Genomic DNA, 24,710 nt, shown 5'->3' with positions numbered 1-24,710 from the left:
CAGGACAGGTGGTCTGGTATTCCCATCTCTTTAAGAATCTTCCACAGTTTGTTGTGATCCACACAGTCAAAGGGTTTGGCATAGTCAATGTGTTTTTCTTGCTTTTTTGATGATCCAACGGCTGTTGGCAATTTGATCTCTGGTTCCTTCACAAATCATCACAAACATAGTGACGTGGAGGACTCTGGGGACGCTGATGACAGCTGTTTGGTGATTGATAGGGCAGCATCTGAAAAACACAGGAAATATGCATGAGATACTATTATCTGGGTATTTCAGAGAAGAGCAACAGCAGGGAGAGGAGGGGTCTGTCCCAGGAAGGGTCATAGTGTGACAACCTGGAACATCTGCAGGGCTCTCTTTAGCTGACCTCTCAGCAGCCTTTGTCAAAGCAGACCACACGTGCTTCCTCAGTCTCTTCACTCAGCTCCACAGAGAACCTCTCCTGGTTTTCTGTTTCTCTGGCAGGCTCTGCTTGTCCTCTGGGATTCCTGCTCCTGGCCTCGAAAGGCTGGTTGTGTGTGTTTCCTTTATGCACCTGTCTTAGGTTATCCCACCCAATTCTGTGGCTTCAAATACCATCTACATTCCAATAACTCCCAATTTCTGTCTCCAGTTTTGTCACTCTTCTGATGAGCTTCAGACCTATATATGTGTTAGTAGCTCAGTCATGTCAGACTCTGTGCAACCCTATGGACTGTAGCCTGCCAGGCTCATCCATCCAAGGGATTCTCTAGGCAAGAATACTGGAGTGGGCTGTCATTTCCTTCTCCAGGGGATCTTAACCCCTCCAGGGATCGAACCTGGGTGTCCTGCATTGCAGGGCAGATTCTTTAACGTCTGAGCCACCAGGGATGCCCATATATCCATCTGTGTAACTATCATTTCTCTTCGGATTCATGTGCCCAAAACCCAATTCTTGACCTTCCCTACTTCCCTGCCAAACGTCGCAAGTTACTTTATATCTTAAGAGAATGGTGTCAAATTTTATCTGCTTGTTGAGAACGGACATATAGGGGGTCATCTGTGCTTCTCCCTTCTTCCCTCCCATCTCTCTCTTCTATACCTTGAATGAGGAGCTACCCCCCACTTACCCCATCCCCTTCAAGTATCAAAGCCATCAAGAGGCTTTCAGATCCGCAATCTAAATTAGTTTTCCCCGTTACACGCTCAGAGCATCCAGGCGCTGACCATGCTCTCCCTTAGTAAGAGGCTCTAGAAGGATGCGCTTTCCTAAGATCAGGCGACAGCCCTGCCCCACACGAGCACGCGGCCCTGCGCAAGCTTTCTGTGACCGAGAGGGAGCCAGGACCACCGACCGCCCGGAAAAGTGCGGCTGGGCGCCGGGGCGCCCAAGCCCGCCCACTGCACCAAACGAGTTTCCCTGTCAGGCTCTCCGCCCCTCCGCCCTCCAACCTCCGCCCGCTGGGCAGCCTTGGTGCTCCGCCCCCACCGCAAAGGGGAGGAGCCTCCCGCGGAGAGCCCCGTTTGGTCTCCGGACGGTGGGCCCCACCGCTACGAGGTGGGCGGTTAGTCGCCAGTTTAAGCAAGATCTGCGGGTCACGTGCCAGAGGGTTGGGGGCGTGGCACCAGGAAGGGGCGTGGCACCAGGAAGCGGCCTCACCACCCGCGAGATCGCCGCCGCTGCCGCCGCCCGGCCAGACTCCTTACATCCGGTGTTGCTCGACCGGCTTCACGCTGGCGGCTGCCCCCGGGCCCCCCGCCGCCGCCGCGGCGCCCGCCATGGGCGAGGAGGACTACTACCTGGAACTGTGCGAGCGGCCGGTGCACTTCGAGAAGGCGAACCCGGTCAACTGCGTCTTCTTCGACGAGGCCAACAAGCAGGTCCGGGCCGGCCCGCGCCCTTCTCCCCTGTGCGGCCCGGCGCGCCCTGCCAGCCGCCCCCGATGCCGCCGGGTGTTCCGCGCGCCGGGGCCGGGGGCCCTGGGATCAGGCCTAGGGCCGCCGCGCCAGTCCCGTCCTGTGAGAAATCCGAGTGACCGGGCTCTGCCGCGGCCAGGGCTTTCTCCCCGAAGTGACAGCCGGGCGGACCCTGGCGCCCCTCGGCCACTGCGGTCCGCTGGTTGCACGCCGGTGTTTCCCCGACGCCTTCTCGTCATCAGTTTTCCTTGCAGTCAAGGATTTAGGCGCTGAGATTTTCACTGTTCTCGGGAATTTTGTAAACCCGAGGAGCAGCTTGGCTGAGTAGATGGGTGTGCGTAAGTGCATTCACGGGTTAGAGCTTGCAACCTCCGGGACCGACCCGATCTCGCACGGCGGGCAGCGTGCCGAATGGTAGCTTGTTTTGGTCACTACTCTCTTGTTTCTTAAAATTCATGTGGACACCAAGCACCCGCAGTTTGCTAAGTGCCACGTTAGTTCAGCTGAACCCAGGGTGGGGCGTAGCAGAAATCATCTTCGCAGGTGGGTATAGGTGTCTGGAGCCTTTCAGAGTTCAGCATGGTAAAACGTCGCTGCTTTTTCTCCCAGGTTTTTGCCGTTAGATCTGGTGGAGCCACTGGAGTGGTAGTGAAAGGCCCCGATGACAGGAATCCCATCTCATTTAGGTAATTATCATATTGACGTTTCCAGACTGTTTCAACGTGTAAACAAAATGGTGTTTTTATCTGTTTCTCATTTAGAAGCTTGTTTTGTATGTTGGGTGTGGGGCACATCCCTGCCTGTAGGAAGAGGGAAGCAGACACCTGCTATACAGTCTTGGTGGATATCCTTGGACTTCCTGTCAGAGTGAAAGTGTGCAGTCTTGACTTGTTTTGGGATCCACATACTCCAGTTGCTGTCTCTTGAAATTAACCAGTTGGAGCGTCAGCGTTTGTATTTCCGGTTTCTTGGCGGAAGAGGGGCTTTATTTCCTCTTTTGACTTAGGGGCTTTCCAGAACGTTTGGGAGATGGAGGAGATTCCTGGGTTAGTGTTTGCCATGTAATCATGTGTGTTAAAACATCAGCTTCCAGTATACTCAAGGGGACTGGATGTCCCAGTATATCCCAATGGAACCGGTGTAACTATGGGTAGCAGCTCCTTTCACTTTCAGAATTATCTGTTTGGATGATAAACTATCTGATGACCTTAACTCTTGTGATTACAGAGGGGAAAGTACAGAGTTGATCCTCAGTTCAGTGGTGACTTTAAAAACATTTTACAGTTGGACTGTGTAACTAGGAAACAGTTTTTTTTTTGTTTTATTTTTTTAGGTTTTTTTTTTATTTGGCTGTGCCAGGTCTTAGTTGCAGCGTGTGGGTTCTTTTCCTTGTGGCATGTGGCATCTGGTTCCCTGACCAGGGATGGAACCTGGGCGCCCTGCATTGAGAACGCAGAGTTCTTAGTCACTGGACCACCAGGGAAGTCCCTAGAAAACAATTTTTGAAGTAGAAAATGAATCAGCCTCTTTGTCTTTGATCATCCTTTGTTGGGAAAACACTGCTTGCAGTGTGCTGGGCTCCAGGTGCGTGAAGGCTTTGAGTGAGTCTGGCCCCCTTTAGGGGTCGCAAAGAGTCAGACAGGACAGAGCCACTGAGCATGTGAGCACACCCCCCTTTTGGAAAACCCATACATTTAGTGTTGGGAGGCAGAGAGTGGACGCATAGTATTTCCTGTGATAGATATTGTAATCACCTTCTGTTCAGAATGCAGGCACAGAGAAGAGATGGACATTTATCTTGGGACGAGCTGGGGAAGACCACTGCCTGGGAGGGGGAAGGCCTCAGAGAGGATCGAGGCTTGAAAGGGAGGCTTCTAGGTGGACAGGAGGCTTCTGGATGGAGAGAACATGAAGACAAGCAGTCTCCCTGTTGGGGGGTGGATTCCATGTCTGTGTGACTGAAGACGAGGTTTCACACAGGGAAGGCGTGGGTGGTGGTGTGGCCACTGACAGCAGTCGACTCGAACCCTCTATATTCTGCTGTGGATTTCAGGGTTCATCTCATTACGTTAGATTGTTTAAAAAAGGCGAAAAGATCAGTATTTGGGAAGAGTGCACTGGTGCAGCGTTGAAGCTTGATTAGTTGCTGCGCTCTGAGCCGGAGCAGTGGAAACCTGCCTGAAGGCAGTGTAAACCAAAGACAGTGTTGACTGGCATCCAGTAGGCTCTCCAGGGTTGCTTAGGAAGGTCTGGGGTAAGACTTGCAGGTCGCTTGGGTGTAGAAAGTGGGGGTGAGGCCATGATGATCTAGCCCAGGGGCCTCAGGAAGACTTGAGCGGAGATACCGAGTTTACCCTCTTTGATTTTTTTGGCCACACTGAGCAGCTTGGGGGATTGGAGTTTGCTGTCCAGGGATCGAACCCAGGCCTAGTAGTGAAAGTGCTGAGTCCTAGCCACTGGACCACCAGGAAATTCCCTACTCTCTTTTAAAAACGTCTTGCTGCTTTTAATAGCTCTGTTATGGTCTAATTATTACTAGCTGCATATATTTGACATACACAGTTGATGAGTTTTGATACATGAAACCATCACCATAATCAGGACAGGGAGTTACCCCTTTCCTTCGAGAGTTTCCCCAGTGATCCAGACCTTGGCTTCCTCTTGACCTCCATTTGAAGTGGTTGTGAGACGGAGGTGGGGGCGTCCTGGGCGGCACAGCCTGTGGGGTGCTGGATGCGAAAAAGTAGACTCCTTTTTCAAAAGCGCTGCTATATACTTCAATCAGAAATAAGTAAGTAAATATCTCACAGCTACCAGCATCTCAGGAGAAAAAAGGTGTTGCTGTGAAGGCAATGGAGAGAGAAGGCGGCAGTGTGTGGAGAAAGTTACTCTGGGGTCTAGACTCAGTGACATCTGAAATGAGGCTCAGGTGAAAGTGCAGTGTTTGCAACACCTTAGTCACTTGTTACGTGCAATTTGGTCAGTTTCTTCTGTCTCCTGTTGCCAGATGGACTCTGCTGTTTGAAAAGTGGTCCTATAAGCTTCAGAAACATCATTATCATTTTAAACTAAGATTTGCTGCTTCTTGAATATTTAACTTGTCTTTTTTCTTCTCATAAAATGATAGAAGCTAGAATGCAGTCATGAACTGTACAACTCATCACCTGCTTTTTCTTCTTAAAGAATGGAGGACAAAGGAGAAGTGAAGTGCATCAAGTTTTCCTTGGAAAATAAGATATTGGCTGTTCAGAGGACCTCAAAGACCGTGGTAAGACATATCTTTATATTACAAAGAAAAGGACATTAGAAGTACATTTGGTGGGCTTCCCAGGTGGTGCTAGTGGTAAAGAATCTGCCTGCAATGCAGGAGACACCAGAGATGCGGTTTCAATCCCTGGATTGGAAAGATCCCCTGGAGGAGGGCATGGCAATCCACTCCAGTATTCTTGCCTGGAGAATCCCATGGACAGAGGAGCCTGGCAGGCTACAGTCCATGGGGTTGCAAAGAGTCAGACATTTGAGAGCAAAGAAAATAGACCAAAGAAAGATACATGGTAAATAATAAGAAATACGGAATAGGGAAATATAAAACTAGAAGTACATTTGGAAGAGAACGAACTCGAGAATTCCAGTGTTCAAGGACCCATTTTTATTTTAATTTCATGGAAGCTGTAGTTCCATGCTGCATTGTATTTGAGTTTTTGGATTCTTGAAGATGAGAAAGACACTTAAATGGATAAATACTTAACAGCCTTAGTTTGTCATTTTTGACTTAAAATTTTTTTTAAATGTACCTCTTTTTAATTTTTTCCTTTTTTTTTTTTTGCTGCTCTATGTTGCTTGCAGGAGCTTAGCTCCCCAACCAGGGACCATACTTGGGCCCCCTGCAATAAAAGTGAGGCATCCTAACCCCTGTAATTGGAGAGAATCCCCGTAAAGTTTTTTTAAAAGTTATTTAGAACATCAGGCATCTTTTGTTTTGATGGATAACTGGAACCATAGATTTTGCAAAGCATATTTTTGGCAACTTTGGGAGTTAGCCTTACCTCAGTAACTTCATATTTTCATTTCTCTCATCTTTGAATGCTTGATCTAAGAGCACATATTCAAATCTGGAGCAACTTGTTGGCATTTTGGCTTTCGTCAGTATTCACCATCGCCATTCGTAGAGAAAAAGCTGTTGAGAAAGGCAAATCCTGTTTCTTTCTGTCAGTATTAACTGCTAAAATTTTTGGAAAGCCTCTTGTAAAATACAGCAACCCATTTCTCTGAAGTCAGTCATTTGAGGAATGCATTTTCAAAATCAGTTTCTGAACCCTAACAATATTTGGATTAACTCATTTTAAAAATTGTAATTGTCAGCCTGCTGCTGATAACGGGGCAGTTTGTCCAGATTGGTTGTTTTATTTTTCCTGTCTTTGGGATTTTGTCTGTTTTTTTTTTTTTTCTGACCACTTTTTAAATTTGTCTTTTTCCGCTTGTCTCTTTGTACTTGAAGATCCACACTTCTCCTCTTGTGTGCTTCTTTCCTTTCAGGACTTTTCTAATTTTATCCCGGATAGTTCTCAGCTGGAATACACTCAGGAGTGCAAGGTATGGGCCGATGGGGTGATTCTGTCTGAGCTGGTGGGCGTAAACTCCAGGGCCAGAGGCACAGGGTAGCCGGGTAACTGAGAGCACAGATGTGGAATTAGATTGTGCTTGGACCCTGGGATCTGCCTCACGTTGGCTCTGACTTCGGACACCCTTTAAATTTTTTAAAGTGCATTTCTTCAGCTGTAAGATGGAACTGGCAGGATTAAATGGATGGACGACGTTGAACACCAAGCCCCTTCAGCCCTTGGTGGCTGTTGTCTTCCTATGGCCCCCGTCCTTCTCCGCTGGGTGGCGTTTCTGGGTCAGACCTTGGATTCCCTTCATAGCAGCCTCTTCGGAGGTTTTCAGAAAAGGAGTTCTTTCCCTCTGTTTCCTGATGATATTGTCTGGACTTGCGCTCCTTGTGTCCTTCCTCTTCCGTCCCTCCCGTCAGTGGAGATTCTAATCCATTTTAATCAGATTTGCTGGGCGTGATGAGCTAGAGGGGGCTCAGCTTAGAGAGCATCTTGGCACCTAGGAACCCAGCAGAAGCTGCTGGTGAAGTGGTTTGTCTTTGCGCATCTTTGTAATGGTTTTGCTACTTGGGGATCCACCTGGGTTCCTGATTTCCCAGGTGGCTCAGAGGTAAAGAACCTGCCTGCAAAGCAGGAGATGCAGGTTTGACCCCTGCGTCGAGAAGATCCCCTGGAGGGGGAAAGGGCAACCCACTCCAGTATTCTTGCCTGGAGAATCCCATGAACAGAGGAGTCTGGCAGTCCATGGGGTCACAAAGAGTCGGACACGACTGAGTGACTAGTACTTCTGGTGGGTTCTCAGCAAAGAGGGGCCCATCTGTGGACACCTTAGCCCCTGGCAGACTCCGTTGCTCTGTGCAGCAGAGCCTGGTCCTGGCCTGGCTGCCCTGAGGCTCCCAGCGTGGCTCTTCACCAGGTGACTCAGGGCAGGGCTCAGGATCTTCAACCCCACTTTGGGTAACTGCCACAGAAAATCTTTAGGCCTTTAGACCTTTATACCACTAGCTTTTATGATGTGTTTGATTCAGCATATCAGCTGTCTTTTGATTTCTAAAGGTAGAGGTTGGTATCAGAGTGCTGGGTACTTACCTTTCTGCCAAACTCAGTCCTTTCCCCCATCCTGTTGACAAGAAGGACTTCACATTCAGGTACTTCAGTGAGGTGTTTCAGGTGGATATCTGGGAACAGGGTATTTAACAGAAAATGTGATTTGTTCATAAGTAATCAAATCTTGGTAACTTTTATCAAAAAGCAATATAAAGAGCAAGGTACTTTAAACTTTTGAAAAAAATTACAGATTCTTTTTTTTTATTATTAATAAAAAAAAAATCTTTCTGCAATTCTTTTCAGACCAAAAATGCCAACATACTAGGATTCTGCTGGACCAGTTCTACTGAAATTGTCTTCATCACAGATCAAGGAATCGAATTTTACCAGGTATTATATTTATTACTTGGGCTTTCTTGGTGGCTCAGTGGTAAAGAATCAGCCTGCCAATATAGGAGACACAGGTTCAATCTCTGGGTTGGGAAGATCCCCAGGAGAAGGAAATGGCAACCCACTCCAGTATTCTTGCCTGGAAAATCCCATGGACAGAGGAGCCTGGTGGGCTACAGTCTACAGGGTGACAAAAAAGTCAGATAGGACTTAGCAAACAACCAAGAACAAATGTTATTACTTACTTGTTCTGGAGAAAGGTTTGTGATCATGTTTTAGCAGCTTTTTGAATTCACTTGGGTTTTTCTTTTCTTTCTAATTACGAGTAATATATATTTTTTTGTAAAACATTCAGATGTTACCTTTACTTTATATGGAAGGTAAAAATAATCCCTGGAAGTAACCATTATGAACTAATTTGGTGCCTGTTCCTCCACTTGGTTCTTACACTTAGAAATATGGTTATATTGTATAAACTTTGGGGACTGGCTCCTTTTTTTTTTTTTGCATAGGGATATTTCTTAGATATCCTACCATATCTTATTCTGACTGGTATTCAGGTGTATAGATGTGCTACAGTTTTACCAATTCTTGTTCATGAACATCTTTGTTTCCTAGTGATTACAAACAACTCTGTAGTGAGTTCAAGCAGTGAATGAACTTGTAAACGTTGCTTTATATTCTTAGATGACACAATTCTTGGAAGGGAAATTACAATCTAGGTATGAATAACTAAAAAGCTGAACAGGACTTTCCTGGTGGTCCAGTAATTAAGACTCCTTGCTTCCAATGGGTGGTATGTGTGGGGTGGGACTGTTGAAGGTTCTGTCCCTGATCAGGTAACTAAGATCCCACATGCCATGCAACAAGGCCAAAAAATAAATTGGGAGTAAGAACTAAATTAAGAATAAAAAGTTAAAACCTGAACAGATACTGTTAAATTTCTTCTAGAAGTTGCATTCTCACTAGTAATATAGGAATCTCCATTTTCCATACCATTAGCAGAGCTAGATATCATAAATCTGTAGACATTTGCCAATCTTGAGAGGTGGAAAGCCATTTTAATTTGCATGTTTCATTAGGAGGGTGCTAAGCATCTTTTGTGTATTGTACATTTGTGTTTCCTGTTTTATGAATTGCCTTTTCATCTTAAAAAGAATATTTAAAAAAATTTTTTTAAATATTGTTATTTTATTTATTTTTATTTTTTGGCTGTGCCATGTGGGATTTTAGTTCCCCTACTAAGAATTGAACCCTTGCCCCCGGCATTGGAAGCTTTAACTACTGGGAAGTCCCAGATTTTAACTGTGATTAAAAGCACATAATATTCAATCTACCATCTTAACCATTAAGTGTATAATTCATTAGCATTAAGTATTTTCACGTTGTAGTGAAAACGAGCTCCAGAACTTTGATCTTGTAAAACTGAAACTCAGTACCTATTGAACAACAACTCCCCATTTCCCCTTTCCCAGCCCGTGGTAACCACAGGTTTCCTTTCTGCTTCTATGAATTTGTCTGCTTTAAGGTCCTCTACCTCCTATAAATGGAATCGTATAGTGTTTGTCTTTTTCTGACCGTCCTGTCTCACTTAGCATAGTTAAATTGTTAATTTCATAGTTAAATGAACCTCAAGGTTCATCCATGTTACAGCATGCGTCAGAATTCCCTTCCTTTGCAAGCCTGAAAAATATTCAATTGAATACACACACCACATTCTGTTTGTCCATTTATCTACCAACGGACACTGGCATTGCTTCCATTTTTTGGTTATTGTGAATGATGCTGCTATTAACACAAGTGTGTGAGTATCTCTTTGAGACCCTGCTTTTAGGTCTTTTGGGTATATAACCCCCAAATGGGATTGTTGGATCACATAATAATTCTGTTTTTAATTTTTGAGGCATTTCCGCATAGCAGTTGCGCCATTTTACATTCCCGGCGACAGTGCACGAGGGTTCCGGTTTCTCCATCTCACCACTAACACTTGTTGTTTTCTGTTTCATCCATAGCAGTCGTCCTGCTGGGTGTCAGATGGTATCTCATTGTGGTTTTGATTTGCATTTCTCTGATTGGTGATGGTGTACACCTTGTTCACGGCTTGTTGGCCTTTTGTTCATGCTGTGGATGGGGTCTATTCCTCTTTAAAAAAAAATAATATTTATCTTTGGCAGTGCTGGGTTTTTGTTGCTGTTCAAGGGCTTTCTCTAATTGCAGCAAGAGGGGGCTACTCTTCGTTGCGGTGCTTGGGCTTTACATTGGAGTAGCTTCTTGTGGCGGAGAAGGCGATGGCCCCCCACTCCAGTACTCTTGCTGGGAAAATCCCATGGGCCGAGGAGCCTGGTGGACTGCAGTCCATGGGGTCGTGAACAGTTGGACACGACTGAGCGACTTCACTTTTACTTTTCACTTTCATGCATTGGAGAAGAAAATGGCAACCCACTCCAGTGTTCTTGCCTGGAGAATCCCAGGGACGGGGGAGCCTTGTGGGCTGCCATCTATGGGGTCGCACAGAGTCGGACACTACTGAAGTGACTTAGCAACAGTAGCAGCAGTAGCTTCTCATGGAACACAGGCTCTAGGGTGAGCAGGCCTCAACAGTTGTAGCAAGTGGGCTTAGTTGCTCCGCAACTCGTGGAATCTTCCTGGACCAGGGATTGAATCCCTGTCCTCTGCATTGGCAGGCAGATTCTTAGCCACTGTGCCACCAGGGAAGTCCCCTCTGTTTTTAAATTGGGTTATTTTCTTTTTGTCGAGTCATAGGAAGTGTTTGTATAGTTTGAATATTAACCCTTTATCAGATAGATAATTTGCAAATACTTTCTCCTGTAGGTTGCCTTTTCACTCTGTTGTTTACATTGGACTTTATCTTTCAATAACTAACTTTCTGATGTAGTAATGCATCTTATGTTACCAGAACATAATTGATCAGAGTGTTTCAATATTAACTTACATAACAAATTGCTGGCCACAGGCCTTAGTTTCTACAAAAATCCCCTGGTCAATAATGTATTAATCTGTTCCAACTGCCTGATCTATTGAGAAAGCTCCTGAAATCTCTTAAGTGGAGCCAATGTGGAGAGGGTTAGAATTCTTTCAGGTGTTAAGTTTGTTGCCCCAACGAAACCAGTGTAATTTAATTTAGAATGTACAAATGGAGGAGGCACACCGGTGTAACACAGGATGCTGTGAATGCCGTGGTACTTTGCTGTAGGTCTGTTATCAGAACCTCAGTGACTGGCAGAAAGTAAAGCTACCTGAATCCCATATGCACAGAAATAGAATTTTGTGCCTGTGACTAGCAAGGAAAGGATTGTGGCTTTACAGAAGGGTTCCTGGGGCAGTCATTTAAAAGTATATCTTTCTGTTCTCAGAAGTAGAAGAGTGTACATTCAGGTCATCTAGGTGGTTTTAAGATCTTCAAGAAATAAGTTAGAAAGAAAGAGCACTCTGACACATCTTTATTTTATTATCCCTGGATCATCGAGAAACCCATGCCCCCAATGCTGACTTCCAAGTCAGTTCTTCAGGGCAGTGTTCTGGGAACATTAACATCATCTTTGGGCTCCATTCAGCACTCCTTAATGTATCAGGAGATTCTGAGTATATTTTAAATGTGCCGTTATTGTAAGATAGTTACTCGGTTTGCACATGGAGTCTCATGAACACGTCTGTTAGAAGAAGGATACCCCGTCACCCCCAGCCTCAGATTGATCGGGAGACCAGGAGGAAGGCTGATTCTGCAGGCAGGGCAGTGGCTGATTTGGTGCATGTGGCTCCAGGGTGTCAGTTTATTTTGCTGGATCCATGACAACCAAGGATGCTGCTGCTCCCTACTCTTGGGAGGATGGTGCCTGGGAGTGTGGGGGCTTGGGCGGCCCTGGAGTGAGGTGGGCTGCCTGGGTTGTCACAGGTTCCTTTGCCCCTTTGAGTCTTATTTTTTTCCCCTCAAATCAGCCTAATGATGCCCAGCCCTTGGGGGCAGGGAAAGAATAAATGAGCTAAGATTTGGAAGTGTTAATAAGCACAACGCTGGAAGAAGAATGGTAGCTGTAATAAATAAAAATGATTTTTTTCTACTTAACTACTAACTGCTGCTTTTTATGATTTTCTTTGTGTACTATGTCAGTTTTGAGGTATTTTCTTTTTTATTATTTTGGCCGTACCTCGAGGCATGCAGGATCCTGACCAGGGATCAAACCCGCGTTCCCTGCAGCAGAAGCACAGAATCCTAACCACTGGACCACCAGGGAATTTCCCATTTGCTGTTTTCAAATGAAGCTTCTGTTTCTTGAACTTTGTGTCAGGTGTTACCAGAGAAGCGGAATCTGAAGCTCCTGAAGAGCCAGAACATCAACGTGAACTGGTACATGTACTGTCCCGAGGGCTCCGTGATTCTGCTGTCCACCACAGTGCTTGGAAATGTGCTGCAGCCCTTCTACTTCCGGGTAAGGGTCGGCCTCCCTTTAAAAAAGTCCTCTGACCTTGTTCCTCCAACAGCCTAACTGATCCTGTAACTTCAAAGGGGCAAGTTCCTCCAACAAGAGCCTCACCCCTTCTGACCACTAGAGGGTACCCCATACCATCCCATCTCCATCAAGAATGCGTCCTAAGGCCAGGCCCCTGGAACCCTGAAAAGGAGGGGAAGACTCAGTGCATGTGTATCCTCGGTGCTTTGATGTGGGGAGTGCTGGAACATCAGAAGGCTTAATAAGCTTCTGCAAAAACTGTTTTCTCCCCCAAACAGGCTGGCACCATGTCGAAGCTGCCCAAGTTTGAGATTGAATTACCAGCTGCCCCAAAGTCAACTAAACTGAGCCTCTCGGAGAGAGACATTGCCATGGCGACAATGTATGTCTGTCCTTTGGGAGAATTCCTCCTCATAATTGTTTTCAGTGCTGTCATGATGGGAGGTTGTTGTAAGCACACCAGGGCTGCCCTGGCTCCTATAGCCTCGGAACACACGAGAAGGAACCCCCTTCTCCACTTCCAGGTCTTATGAGTGTAGAAAGCTCCTCATCTTCCGGACATTCTTTTCTGATTTTACTGACTTTGTGATCTTAGAGAAGTTTTTTTCACCACATTAGTCTGATAAAATGAGACCATTGAGCCAATTTATTTCTCAGTTTCAGAAATTTTTTTTAGTTCTGAGTTGAAGCTTATCAAAGTTTTTTTTAGATAAAATATATCATACTTGTTCTAAAGAAAAACATAGTTTACATTTTTTATCTAACAGATGTAGCCCTAAATTATTTGTGTAGGAAGGTTTATTTTCATTTGGAAATATAGATAGCTCAATTTAAAAACTTTATTATGAAAATATCAAACACAAAAATAAAACTGATTCAGAGAATCTCCTATATACCCAAATTCAACAACTATCAACACTTTGCTTCTAAATTACTTCTGATTCTTCTATGGCCTAAAACTGGTTTCCAAATGGTAAAATATTTTTAGCATTTCAGTTCAGCTCAGTTCAGTTCAGTCGCTCAGTCGTGTCCGACTCTTTGCGACCCCATGAATCACAGCACGCCAGGCCTCCGTGTCCATCACCATCTCCCAGAGTTCACTCAAACTCACATCCATCGAGTCGGTGATGCCATCCAGCCATCTCATCCTCTATCGTCCCCTTTTCCTCCTGCCCCCAATCCCTCCCAGCATCAGTTTAGCACTTAGAATGCTTTTTTTTTTAAAGAAATCTGAGGCATGATGGTTAGAAAAAGATAAAATGAGAAGTCTTTGCAAAAGGAGACCCTTCCCTCTGTCTCTTCCTGGTCCCTGAGGCGGGACCCAGCACAGTGTGAACTCCTGGAACAAAAACCTGCCTACAGGAACTGGTCATAGCAGCACCTACCAGATGAGGCTTAAAAATGCAAAGTGATTGTCCTTTCCTATGATTAAGGAATGTATTCATTTTACACAACTGGTAAATCATAGAAAGTGAAAAGAAAATGGACTTGGCATATTACTCTGGGCTTCCCAGGTGGCACTAGTGGTAAAGAATCCCTCTGTCAATGCAGGAGACTCAGGTCCAATCCCTGGGTTGGAAGATCCCCTGGAGGAGGAAATGGCAACCCAGTCCACTATTCTTGCCTGGGAAATCCCATGGACAAAGGAAGCTGGTGGGCTACAGTCCATGGGGTCGCAAAGAGTTGGACATGAATGAGCACATGAGCACAGCATATTACTCAAGGACTATTAACAACCTCTATTTCTTTCCAGTAGTTTTGGACATGCTGCATAAGTTTGTAGGTTTTTGTTTTTTTAAAATACTGTGATCAAGTTGTATTTAGTTTTGCATCCCCCTTTTTTCACTTAATATTAGATTTCTTTTTTTTTTTAAGATAATTGCACTTTCTTTATTAATGTTTCTGTTGGCTGCAGAATATCTCATGCAGAATATCTGATGAAGTGGGTATCTTGTAATTCACTTACCTTATAACGGAGAAGGCAATGGCACCCCACTCCAGTACTCTTGCCTGGAAAATCCCATGGACAGAGAAGCCTGGTGGGCTGCAGTCCATGGGGTCGATAAGAGTCAGACACGACTGAGCGACTTCACTTTCACTTTTTACTTTCATGCATTGGAGAAGGAAATGGCAACCCACTCCAGTGTTCTTGCCTGGAGAATCCCAGGGACAGGGAAGCCTGGTGGGCTGCTGTCTATGGGGTCGCACAGAGTCGGACACGACTGAAGCAACTTAGCAGCAGCAGCAGCATGGCCTTATAACTCAGCATTTAGAATGGAAGGATGTCAGATGACCAGTGTGACTTACGTCTCCTTGTTCTCTGATCAGATATGGCCAGCTGTATGTTCTCTTCCTGAGGCATCATTCTCGGACCTCCAACAGTGCTGGAGCAGAGGTGGTCCTGTATCACCTACCACGGTACGCTAATGCTGTCTTCCCTCTTCTCCAGTTTTAAAATACGAACCACAGCTTGTTGATCTATTTTGTGATCTTTCTCTTGTCTTACAGAGAAGGTGCCTGTAAAAAGACGCACATATTGAAGTTAAACCGGACAGGGAAGTTTGCCCTAAACGTGGTGGACAACCTGGTCGTGGTTCATCATCAGGACACAGAGGTATGAGTGTAGGGGCATGTCCTGCTCCATGGAGCTGTGGAAATGGACAAAACATTCTGAAAAAGACTAGAAAATGCTCTTTATGCTCAAAGTTTTGGTCTTCCAGGTAGAAATGGGTTTGGTCTTGTAGATGGTGTAGGAAAACCCTGCCAGTTGATTAGGGGAATTAAATACTGTTTCAGAAAATAACACACATGAGATCGAACTTGGGAATAGTCATTTGGTTGAGTCATCTAAGCCAGGAATTCCTGCGAGCCACTGTGTTGCGTTAGCCCCTGAGCCTTGCACTTCCTTTGTGAGTGTAAATGATGGTGGTTTTGAGGCCATGTGGCTCCAGAGAAAGAACTAGAATGCCTGTCAGCTGGGTGTGTTCCCTCCTGGAGGCTGGTGACACCTGTGTCGCTCACTAATGAAGATGCTGCAAGTTAAAGTGAAAAGGCTGCGTTCCCACCACTGGAGCCCTTCAGAGGCAGCAAGTCATAGATGTGGGGATCCATGTGAGAGCTGGCGGAGAGCTGTGATGTCGCAGCAGAGTCCTCCTCAGATAGGCACCAGCATGCAGGGGTCGATCGCAGACACGAGGCTCCTTCAGCGGGTCTGAACAGAAGACGTGAGGTCCCGAGAGGGCGGGTGGAGCTGCGGTCTGTTGGACTGATACCACGTGGTTGTCTTTCTGCCCGCCAGACGTCGGTGATATTTGATATCAGGCTGAGGGGGGAATTCGATGGCTCTGTTACTCTGCATCACCCGGTGCTCCCAGCTCGATCCATCCAGCCCTATCAGATCCCCGCAGCAGGTAAGAGGGAGTTGCCATGTGTGGATGGAAGGGGAAGCAGGTCCAGGGCTTCCCACATCTGTTCACTTTTCCAGGGCTGGTCCTGTCTGTTTTTTCTAACATCACTACTGAATCTTGGGCTTCCCTGGTGGCTCAGATAATAAAGAATCTGCCTGCAACGCAGGAGGTGCAAGTTCAGTCTCTGGGTTGGGAAGATCCCCTGGAGAAGAAAATGGCAACCCACTCCAGTATTCTTGCCTGGAGAGTTCCATGGACAGAGGAGCCTGGTGGGCGACAGTCTTTGGGGTCTCAGAGTCGGACATGACTGAGCGATTAACACTACTGAGTCTATAAGTTAAAGTTGGGTTCTCATGAAAAGCGTTTTGTAAGTGACATGAATCTCCCTTTGAAGAAAACAGAATGATTCTTTTCTCTGAGCTTTACAATGGAGCATTGTGATTACCCACTGAAGCTCAAAGTTTTTAATGTTGAGTAAGATGCTGACATTGTCTCTGCTCGGTAACCCTGTGGTTAAATTTGGCTATTTATGGCTGTTATTTAACCTGGGATCACTTCTCCTTATCGTTCTTATGTTCTGTGTCACTATGATGACAAAGACCGTTGTCTTCCCTTGACTGGTGGTCATGGGAAGTGTTAAGGCTGTAATTGTGAGGTTATTCTGAACCCATCCTCTGACCCGAAGAGGCGGCAGTGAGAAGTCAGAGGAGAGAGAAGGTCAGGATGTCAGAAAAGGGGAAAGGCCATTTCGTTCCTTTTACTCACTGTGACTGACTGCAGGGGAGAACTCAGACCATGTTCTTTTTCAAGGAGAGGGGAGTCTGGAGCAGGTTGGTTGTCATTGCCATGTATAAACCAGAGTCAGAAGTGCACATGTGGAGCTCTGGGAGGAGCATTTTCTTAAAGGAACCCTTGTCAGATAGCTTTGGGTTGGCCTCACCCACTGACAGAACGTCCGAGTACCTGTCATGAGAAGAATTAGGTCAGGCTCTCGCTGATAGTTTAGCCAGAGCGCTGCTTTGTGCCTGCGCGCTGGGACTTGCAGGATCAGCCAGCTGAGCAGTTTGAGAACAAGCTACAGTTGACCCTTCAACAGTGAGGGTTAATCTGCATTTAACTGATGGTTAGTCCTCCATGCCCATTGTCTGCATCTGAAGACTCAGCCACCCACAGGCCGTGCAGTCCTGTGGTTTCTACTGCTGAGAAATACCCCTGTGTAAGTGGGCCTGTGGAGTTCACCCCCGCCTTGAGGGTCGGCTGTAGTTCTCACGTCTGATTGGGTCTCAGCCTTCTGTGTTCTTTCCAGCTTCTTCCTTTTCCCAGGGTAGTTGAAAGATGTCAGCACTTAGAGTAGATGGTGTCAGATGAATGGCTGGTATCTGTGATGGCTTACTCAGCATGAAAGTAACTGCTGGTAATTGGGGCAAAAACAACTCTAAACATTCCAGCCTGGTCCTCTAATGGGGCGGGGCCGGGGAGCTGGGGCGGGGTGGGGGTGGGAGGAGGAAGTCTGTACAAAATTAACATCTTTTCTAACCAGCTGATTAAAACCTATCTTCAATCTGAACTTACCCAGGTGACTTTTTCAGTTTGTTCTTGTGCACGCGTGTAAAAAAGCAAGACAGCGCTGTGAAAGAAACTTTAACCTGCTTTCCGCTTCTTTCAAGACTTCTTCCTTTAAGACTTCTTCATGGATTGTTCTTGACTTCCCTCTTGGGACATGCCAATTCACTTCTCCTTACTTAACTGCAGTCGAATGAATACACACTGAAGCCTTTAGAAAGTATTAAGTGGTGTACTGGTAGCACTTTCTGGTTGGGTTACTTAGCCCTTACACACGTGTCTTCTCTGTTTGTAGGTCCGGCTCCTGTGACCAGCCAGTCCCCCGTCCCGTGTAAACTCTGTATCTTTTCCAAAGGCCTTGGCCAGGCCGGGGAGGGGAGCTGTCACCTCTCCTTACACAGGGGTCTAAGGGAGGTCCAAGCCCCCGAGTCGGGTGAATCACATCATGGAAAGCACCCGTGGGGTTTCTCTCTCATCAAGGGCCAGGCCTCCATGGGGACCGCGGTGAGGGGTGGGGAGGATGCTCATGGGAGCTGGGTTGCCTCCTGTCCTCCTCTCCTGGAGTAGTGTTTCCTATAACGTGTGGATTCTTCATCGTGGATTGTCTTCCAGCCTGACATCATCATCAGCGCGAGTCAAGGTGGGTCTGGGGTGCGGGTGGGGGTGTCCTGTTAGAAAGACGAGCTTGTGGACGGTCTCCTGTCTGTCTCAAGGGTACCAGCTCGGTGCCAGCCCTGGGGAGAAAGGGCTGACTTGGACATTTCCAGTGAAGCCTTTAATTCTCTCCCAGAGCCCCATTGAGAAGGACTGTGCCCACTGCCCAGCAGTGAGGGTGTTGGGAGGTTCAAGGACCGGGGGTGCCCAGGGCTGGGAGGATGGTGGGTTCCAGGGCTCCTTTGGGAGCTACTGGAATTGCCTTCGACTAACGAGTCAGAGCAGAAGAGGAGCCCAGGACCAGAGTCTGTGCCTGGGCTGCCACCTGCTCTCCCATCAGCGCCGAAGGGGAGAAGGTGCCTGTATTCAGTGGTTGCTCCGCAAGTGTGCAGGGAGGTTTCCTCTGCGGAATCGGCCAACACGCAGAGGTCGTTGGCTGCAGCCCCACTCTGGTGTGGGTGTCCTGAGCGTCGCAGCCTGGGCTGTGTTGTGAGCGCAGCCACTGGCTCAGCTCTGCAGCATCACCGCCCCCCATCCCCGACCCTGCCCGCCGGGAAGGTGGAGGGAAGCAGCTCTGGGGCCGCTGCTCTGGTTTGCAGCCAGGGTTCAGCATGCCGTCTCTCCACAGGTTACCTCTGGAACCTCCAGGTGAAACTGCAGCCCATAGTGAACCTCTTGCCAGATAAAGGCAGGCTCATGGACTTCCTCCTGCAGAGGAAGGAGTGCAAGATGGTCATCCTGTCTGTGTGCTCGCAGAGTAAGTAGGGGTGAGGGGCCTTCAGCCTCTCCGTCTGATTCCTGACACGGCGTGCATGCCCACCACGAGATGGGCCACACTCTTCTGTCTGCAGCCTGTGGGCTCAGTGATGGGGGCATCATTTAACCCCCTGGAAAGGCTGCTTGGTATAAAAATGATTTATCCCTGCAAGACATTTCTTGGGTAGGAGAGACTAAAAAACAGACCTAAACCTGGGCACACACAAGGGTAGAGGCTGCCCTCTCCAGCTGGAAAAGAAACTTGTTTCTGAGTCCAAGTCACTCACGACGTTGTGTCTGTTAATACTCTGAGACTCTCCTGACGCCCTCTGTTAGTATCCGGCAAGGGCTGGTGACCCCCCTCAGGGCCCCCAGCCCCTAAACTGTGTCATGTCTCCTGGTGACCCTCAGAGACGAGTCCTTTCTCTCCTAGCGTGTTGGCTGACCGCTGTGAACCTTGATTCCTTCCAGTGTTGACAGAGTCAGACAGAGCGACGTTGCCTGTGATAGCTACCGTCTTTGACAAACTCAACCAGGAGTATAAGAAGTACCTGGATGCCGAGCAGAGTTACACGATGGTAAGTTGTATGTACACCTTACATACAAGGTGGGATGCTCCACCCCTCCCCACCCTGGGTATATTTTCAACGTAATTATAAGCAAGATTCTCATAGATTGATAACACTGAGGTTTGCCCTGTGCCAGAGAGCATGGTGGATATTTAGAGGGAGTGTAAACTTAAGAGTCCCCGTGTCCCCTGAGCTTAGAGGCTGACTGTCACTTAATGGCTTCCTCTTCATCTGTTGTTTTTAATCTTGTGTTTGGTCATACACATGGATAGATCCTTGGTCTCCCTTTATGTAACAGATAAGAAAATCAGTCTCAGTTTGCATTATTTTATGTCTTTCTGCCAAGCCAGAGTCTAGACTTTGGTAAATCAGTAATTAAATCATTTTGCCACATCTTCCTTTTAGGATGGAAAAGCTATAAAAATAAGACTTATCCTGTCATTCAGGCAAGCTCCTTTTAGGATCCTGATGATTCAGTATCAGCACTGCGCTTTTCCTGGAGTGGGTTCAGGTGTTCTTTGGACTTCCCTGGTGGTCTAGTGGTTAAGACTCCGTGCTCCCAGCACTTCCACTGCTAGGGGCATGGCTGGGACCAGTTCCCCCGGTCTGGGGACTTAAGATCTTGCATGCCACTTGCGGCCAAAAACAAACAAAAATGTCAAGTGTCTGTTGTGAAGGGTAGGCTTCTCAGGGTCTGCTATACTGTTTCATAAGTGTGTCTTCTGAAGCTAGAAGGAAGCTCAGGACAAGTGGAATGAATTATTTGCCTTCATGAACCTGAGTAGTCCAAAGGCTAAAAATGGCAGTGGTTTTAAACAATAACACCCCCAGAGTCCCTTCCCTTTAGCTTCTCAGGGATAACAGGGCTGAGGCGCAGTGTGCAGCCCTGTGTGGCCCTGTCCTCAGACCCACGCCCTTCTGGAGCAGTCCTGTTCTTGCCGCTGGTGTTCTGGGCAGAGGGGGCAGCAGGTCTGATCTCAGAGGGCAGTCTCTGTGAGCCCCGACGCTGTGGTGCCCTGGTTTGTAAACCTGTGGGAGTCAAGAGCACGGTCCACCAACACCACCATGGGAACGTGTTGGGCTTCTGCAAATGGAGGTTCGCAGGTGCCCCCTCGCAGTCAGCATTACAAAGTGAGGTGAAGTCGCCAAGATCTCACAGGGCTTTCTTGCTCAGTGACATTTGGGGAGCCTTGCTTACCATTTAAAAAGCTACTGAGGGAATTCTCTGGCGACCCAGTGGTTAGAACTCTGTGTTCTCAGCACTGAGAGCCTGGGTTCAGTCCCTGGTCTAAGATCCCACAAGCCTTGCTGCTCAGCCAAAAAAAAAAAAATTCTATTGAGACTCATTGTAAGATATTTTTCACCCAGTGTAGGATCTGGGCTTCGTAAAACAAAGATGCAGTAGCCATTTTAATTAGACAACAAATGCCAGATGGTTTGCAATTAACAATATTAGGGAGTTATTTTAAGAGGTTAAAAAAAATAATTCTGAATAAAACTATGTCTTAGGCTTTTGAGCTCCCTCTGTGAACACTGGTGTGTTCTCAGGATGGTCAGCTCTGCCCTGCCAAACGCCCTCTCCAGCCGCACTGCAGTTTGTCCAGGTGCCGCCCTCTGCTAATGCCCAGGCTCACAGCATCTAGGAATTTGGTCTTTTAGGGTTGACTGCAAACATGCCGTTACCCAGAAGATGCCTGAGATCCTGTCTGTGGTTTGTGTGCAGGCCGTGGAGGCGGGGCAGAGCCGGAGTGGCCCGCTGCTCAGGAGGCCGGTGCGCACCCAGGCCGTGGTCGACCAGTCTGACATGTACACCCATGTTCTGTCAGTGTTCACGGAGAAGAAGGTAGGGGAGGCTTGCCAGCCCCCTTTGGGCTTAGGATTCCCAAGGCAGTGATCATACTTGAAGGGAATTGAGGAAAAAACTCAGAATGTGATTAGAGTAACCGAGCTATCTTGGAGTGAGGACTGAATGAAAGCTCATCGTTTGGCCTCTAATACTCAAGCTTAAATATGATCACAGACCAGGGAGAGTCTGGAGGGTGGCTTAGCGGTAAAGAACCCGCCTGCCAGTGCAGGAGATGTAAGAGATGCGAGTTTGATCCCTGGGTCAGAAAGATCCCCTGGAGGAGGGCATGGCAACCCACTCCAGTATTCTTGGCTGGAGAATCCCATGGACAGAGGAGCCTGTGGACTACCATCCATGGGGTCGCACAGAGTTGGACATGACTGAAGTGACCAAGTCCAGCACAGCACAGTCAAGTGGAACCCCAGAAGCCAGAGGGCAGAAGAACAAGGAGTTACATGTGTGTCTAACCATTCTTCTCTGTGCAGGAGACGCCGCACAAATTTGTGATCGCCGTGCTCATGGAGTACATCCGCTCCCTGAACCAGTTTCAGATCACAGTACAGGTACCTCTGTGGGCCCACATTCCAGGGACAGGGAATCATTAGAGTAAAAGCAGCATCACTGTCTTAACTGAGGTGGCTCTCAATATCCCACAAGGGTCTGCACACCTGGCTCAGAGTGAGTCACCCCCCTCATAGGACCCTGTATTCTTCAGTGGGATGATCAGTGTCAGATGAGGGTTGGGTTCCTGCACATAGACCCCCTTCTCTGTGATGGGAGCTTCAGTTAGAGCAGCTGTGGGCCTCGGCACACGGCGTCTCTGGTCTGTAGTTGAGTGGCGTTGTCTGTCTCAGCATTACCTGCACGAGCTGGTCATCAGGACGCTCGTCCAGCACAGCCTCTTCTCCACGCTGCACCAGTTCCTGCAGTACCACGTCCTCAGCGACTCCAAGCCTCTGGTGAGTCCCGGCCAGTGGGACCTCCCTGGGGATCCAGTGGCTTAAGACTCTGCGTTCCCAATGCAGGGGGCCCAGGTTCGATTCCTGGCGGGGTAACTAGACCCTGCTTACCACAAGTAAGAGTTGGCATGTTGTAACTTAAGACCTGGCATAGCCAAATAAAAACAAGTATAAAAAATACTTTGACCTTCCAACATACTATGAATCCAGTCTGAACGTGTGTGTCTTTCAGGCTTGTCTGCTGCTTTCCCTAGAAAGTTTTTATCCTCCTGCCCACCAGCTGTCTCTGGATATGCTGAAGGTAACTGATACAGCCAAGTTTCAAACCACACAGAAGGCTGTTCCTGCTGCTTGCACTGACCCAGCTTTCTACCTTATTTCCAGCGACTTTCCACAGCAAATGATGAAATAGTAGAAGTTCTCCTTTCCAAACACCAAGTTTTAGCTGCCTTACGGTTCATCCGGGGCATTGGTGGCCATGATAACATCTCCGCACGGAAGTTTCTAGATGCTGCAAAGCAGACTGAAGACCACATGCTTTTCTACACGATATTCCGGTTTTTTGAACAGCGAAACCAGCGTCTGCGAGGGAACCCTAGTTTCACACCAGGTGAGAATACAGCTGCAAGAAAGCTGTGGGGCAGCCACATTCAGTACCAGGAGATCACTGGCGGCTGGGGTGGGGCGAGAAAGCTTTTGGTTTGGAGAACTCTTGGGCTAGTTCTTAAAGAACAAAATTTTGTACCAGCCCGCATAAGCCTTAGGCCTGTTCACTGTAGTGAGAGTGGATTCAGGGTGCTGATGGAGTTGGGGTTCTGCTCTAGAACTTTCAGGGAGTGATGGGGTGGAGACAGTGTCATCTGGGCACAGCTGTGTGACATCTGGGCCTAGAATGGCCCTTTCTGAAGAATTAGGAACAAGACCGGAAATGGCTGCAGAGGGTTGTCAATGGCCTGAGGCTTGTTAATGTTTCATTTTTAGGCAGGATGCATTGGCCAATCACTCTAATCTCCAAAGTTATGAAATCTAAAGCACCCTTTTCCTCAGGATAGGGGAACCTGTGACTCCTTCAGGGCTTCCAGTGTTTACAGATCTCCCTGCTTCTCTACCGTCTCTCAGGGCAGACGGCGGGGTTGCTGGGGGCTGTCAAGGCACCAGCCAGTCCTGTGATGGCATGAGCTGTGTGAACAGAAAGGATGACTCAGAAGCTTAGGAAAACAAAGTATTTTATGAGAGAAAAATAAGTTAAAACCCAGTATCCACATCTAGGAGCCGCAAAGTGTTCCCTTGTTTTCCTCCTTTTGTGCCTCGTTTTAACAGATTAAATCTGCGTTTTCCTTTACAGGAGAACACTGTGAAGAACATGTCGCTTTTTTCAAACAAGTTTTCGGAGACCAAGCTCTAATGAGGCCTACAACGTTCTGAGGTCACTTGCTAGTTTTTTATATATATATATATAAAATGTGTACAAAGTTAATTTATTGCATTAATAAAGCTCTTTAAACTACAAAATGTTGTAATAAAGTATGTATCTACCACATCCTCAAATGTTACTAAAAATAAGGTGTAGAACTTGTGTGATGGCTTACTCCTGAAAAAGGAGAAACATTGCATTGATTGGCCTTTAGGAAGTGTCAGTGAGCGGGTCGCAGGCTCCCTAGCGCCCCCTTCTGGCTGCCTGAGAACCAGGCAGGCCTCATTCCTGGGGAACAGAAAGGTGCCCCAGCGCCCTGGGGCTGCCTCCAGGTTCAGTAATACTGCTTCCAGTCAGAGTCTGCATTCCTGAGTTTAAAAGCGCTACAGCCAAAGCGGCTGCTGTTAAGTAGCCTGATGCTTGCTCACGTCCAGTGTTCAACCGAGCCTCGACAACACGGTTGCTGTCCAGTGGTAAACCAACCGACCTGCAGACACAGTCTCACGTCAGGGAGGGGGCAGCTAGAAGTTGAGGAGCTGTTCTCGTTCTGTACCTCTGTATCGCTGCTGCGTGGTCAAACTTTTGGCTTTATTTATTGACGGGCCTGTGAGGGATAAAATAACTTATGAATCATTTCTTGAGAAAAGGAGATGGTTTCTACTGTAACAGAACTTCCTGTTCTCCAGAGATTTAAGGGGGAAAAAAACCCTCATTTTCTCAATCACAAAGCTATAAATCAAGCAAATTAGTACTGTTCTGTCAACCACAGGTCATTTATAGAAGCTGAAGTTGCCACAGAGGTAAAATACACTCCTAAGGAGAACTCCAAATTCGAGACAAACCGCAGAGCAGCGTTCTTCTTTAAAAGTGAACGGAAATGAAGGCTGCTCCAGGGCACCGCGGGCTGTGGCCAAACTCAGGTCCTTCTCCTCAGCGGGGAGGAGCCCTGGGCCTCTGACATGCAAGCTCACTCCCAGTGCTGACCACGACAGGCTCCGGTTTTCTAATGAAGTGGTTTAGCCATGAAGCCCTAGGATCAGAGTTTTTCTCTTAGAATAAATATTTATCAAATGACCACTGGTATTAAGTACGTTCAAATACTTCGGAAGAAAGCTTCAAGGTACCCGCCCTTCTATCAGGCTTCC

The 24,710-nt window shown here is 47.3% G+C and overlaps 2 protein-coding genes across 5 annotated transcripts in view; one reads left to right on the top strand and one right to left on the bottom strand.

Moving 5' to 3' along the window:
* Positions 1-1,575: 1,575 nt before the first annotated feature.
* On the top strand, positions 1,576-23,633 carry RMC1 (regulator of MON1-CCZ1). 2 transcript variants are annotated; one of them, XM_055559734.1, is made up of 20 exons: positions 1,576-1,845; positions 2,491-2,567; positions 5,065-5,149; positions 6,418-6,474; positions 7,842-7,928; positions 12,236-12,376; positions 12,676-12,779; positions 14,726-14,815; positions 14,906-15,011; positions 15,696-15,807; positions 17,663-17,707; positions 17,954-18,007; positions 18,650-18,778; positions 19,249-19,355; positions 21,070-21,189; positions 21,678-21,755; positions 22,047-22,151; positions 22,384-22,452; positions 22,536-22,761; positions 23,497-23,633. In XM_055559734.1, the coding sequence occupies exons 1-20, from the start codon at positions 1,744-1,746 to the stop codon at positions 23,574-23,576; spliced, it is 1,974 nt and encodes a 657-aa protein (XP_055415709.1). In that variant the 5' UTR covers positions 1,576-1,743; the 3' UTR covers positions 23,577-23,633. The 2 variants fall into 2 exon arrangements, with proteins under 2 accessions (XP_055415709.1, XP_055415711.1); XM_055559736.1 differs by lacking the exon at positions 2,491-2,567 and having other exon boundaries at positions 1,829-1,845.
* Positions 23,361-24,710, bottom strand: part of NPC1 (NPC intracellular cholesterol transporter 1) — a 43,489-nt gene continuing 42,139 nt past the window's right edge. For all 3 annotated transcript variants that reach the window (XM_055559731.1, XM_055559733.1, XM_055559732.1), the window contains exon 25: positions 23,361-24,169. In XM_055559731.1, coding sequence (XP_055415706.1) covers positions 24,087-24,169 — 83 coding nt within the window. In that variant the 3' untranslated portion in view covers positions 23,361-24,086. The remainder of the gene's footprint in view (positions 24,170-24,710) is intronic.

Source organism: Bubalus kerabau, chromosome 21 (assembly GCF_029407905.1).
Source record: "Bubalus kerabau isolate K-KA32 ecotype Philippines breed swamp buffalo chromosome 21, PCC_UOA_SB_1v2, whole genome shotgun sequence".
Taxonomy (NCBI): domain Eukaryota; kingdom Metazoa; phylum Chordata; class Mammalia; order Artiodactyla; family Bovidae; genus Bubalus; species Bubalus kerabau.
This window is presented reverse-complemented; position numbering and strand designations above follow the sequence as displayed.

What these genes read in the sequence shown, in the direction of transcription:
- RMC1 (XM_055559734.1), top strand. Translation starts at nt 1,744, where the DNA reads ATGGGCGAGGAGGACTACTACCTGGAACTGTGCGAGCGGCCGGTGCAC. An exon ending in TGTCTCTGGATATGCTGAAG is followed by an intron (nt 22,453 to 22,535) that starts GTAACTGATACA and finishes CCTTATTTCCAG; the next exon opens with CGACTTTCCACAGCAAATGA. An exon ending in GAACCCTAGTTTCACACCAG is followed by an intron (nt 22,762 to 23,496) that starts GTGAGAATACAG and finishes TTTCCTTTACAG; the next exon opens with GAGAACACTGTGAAGAACAT.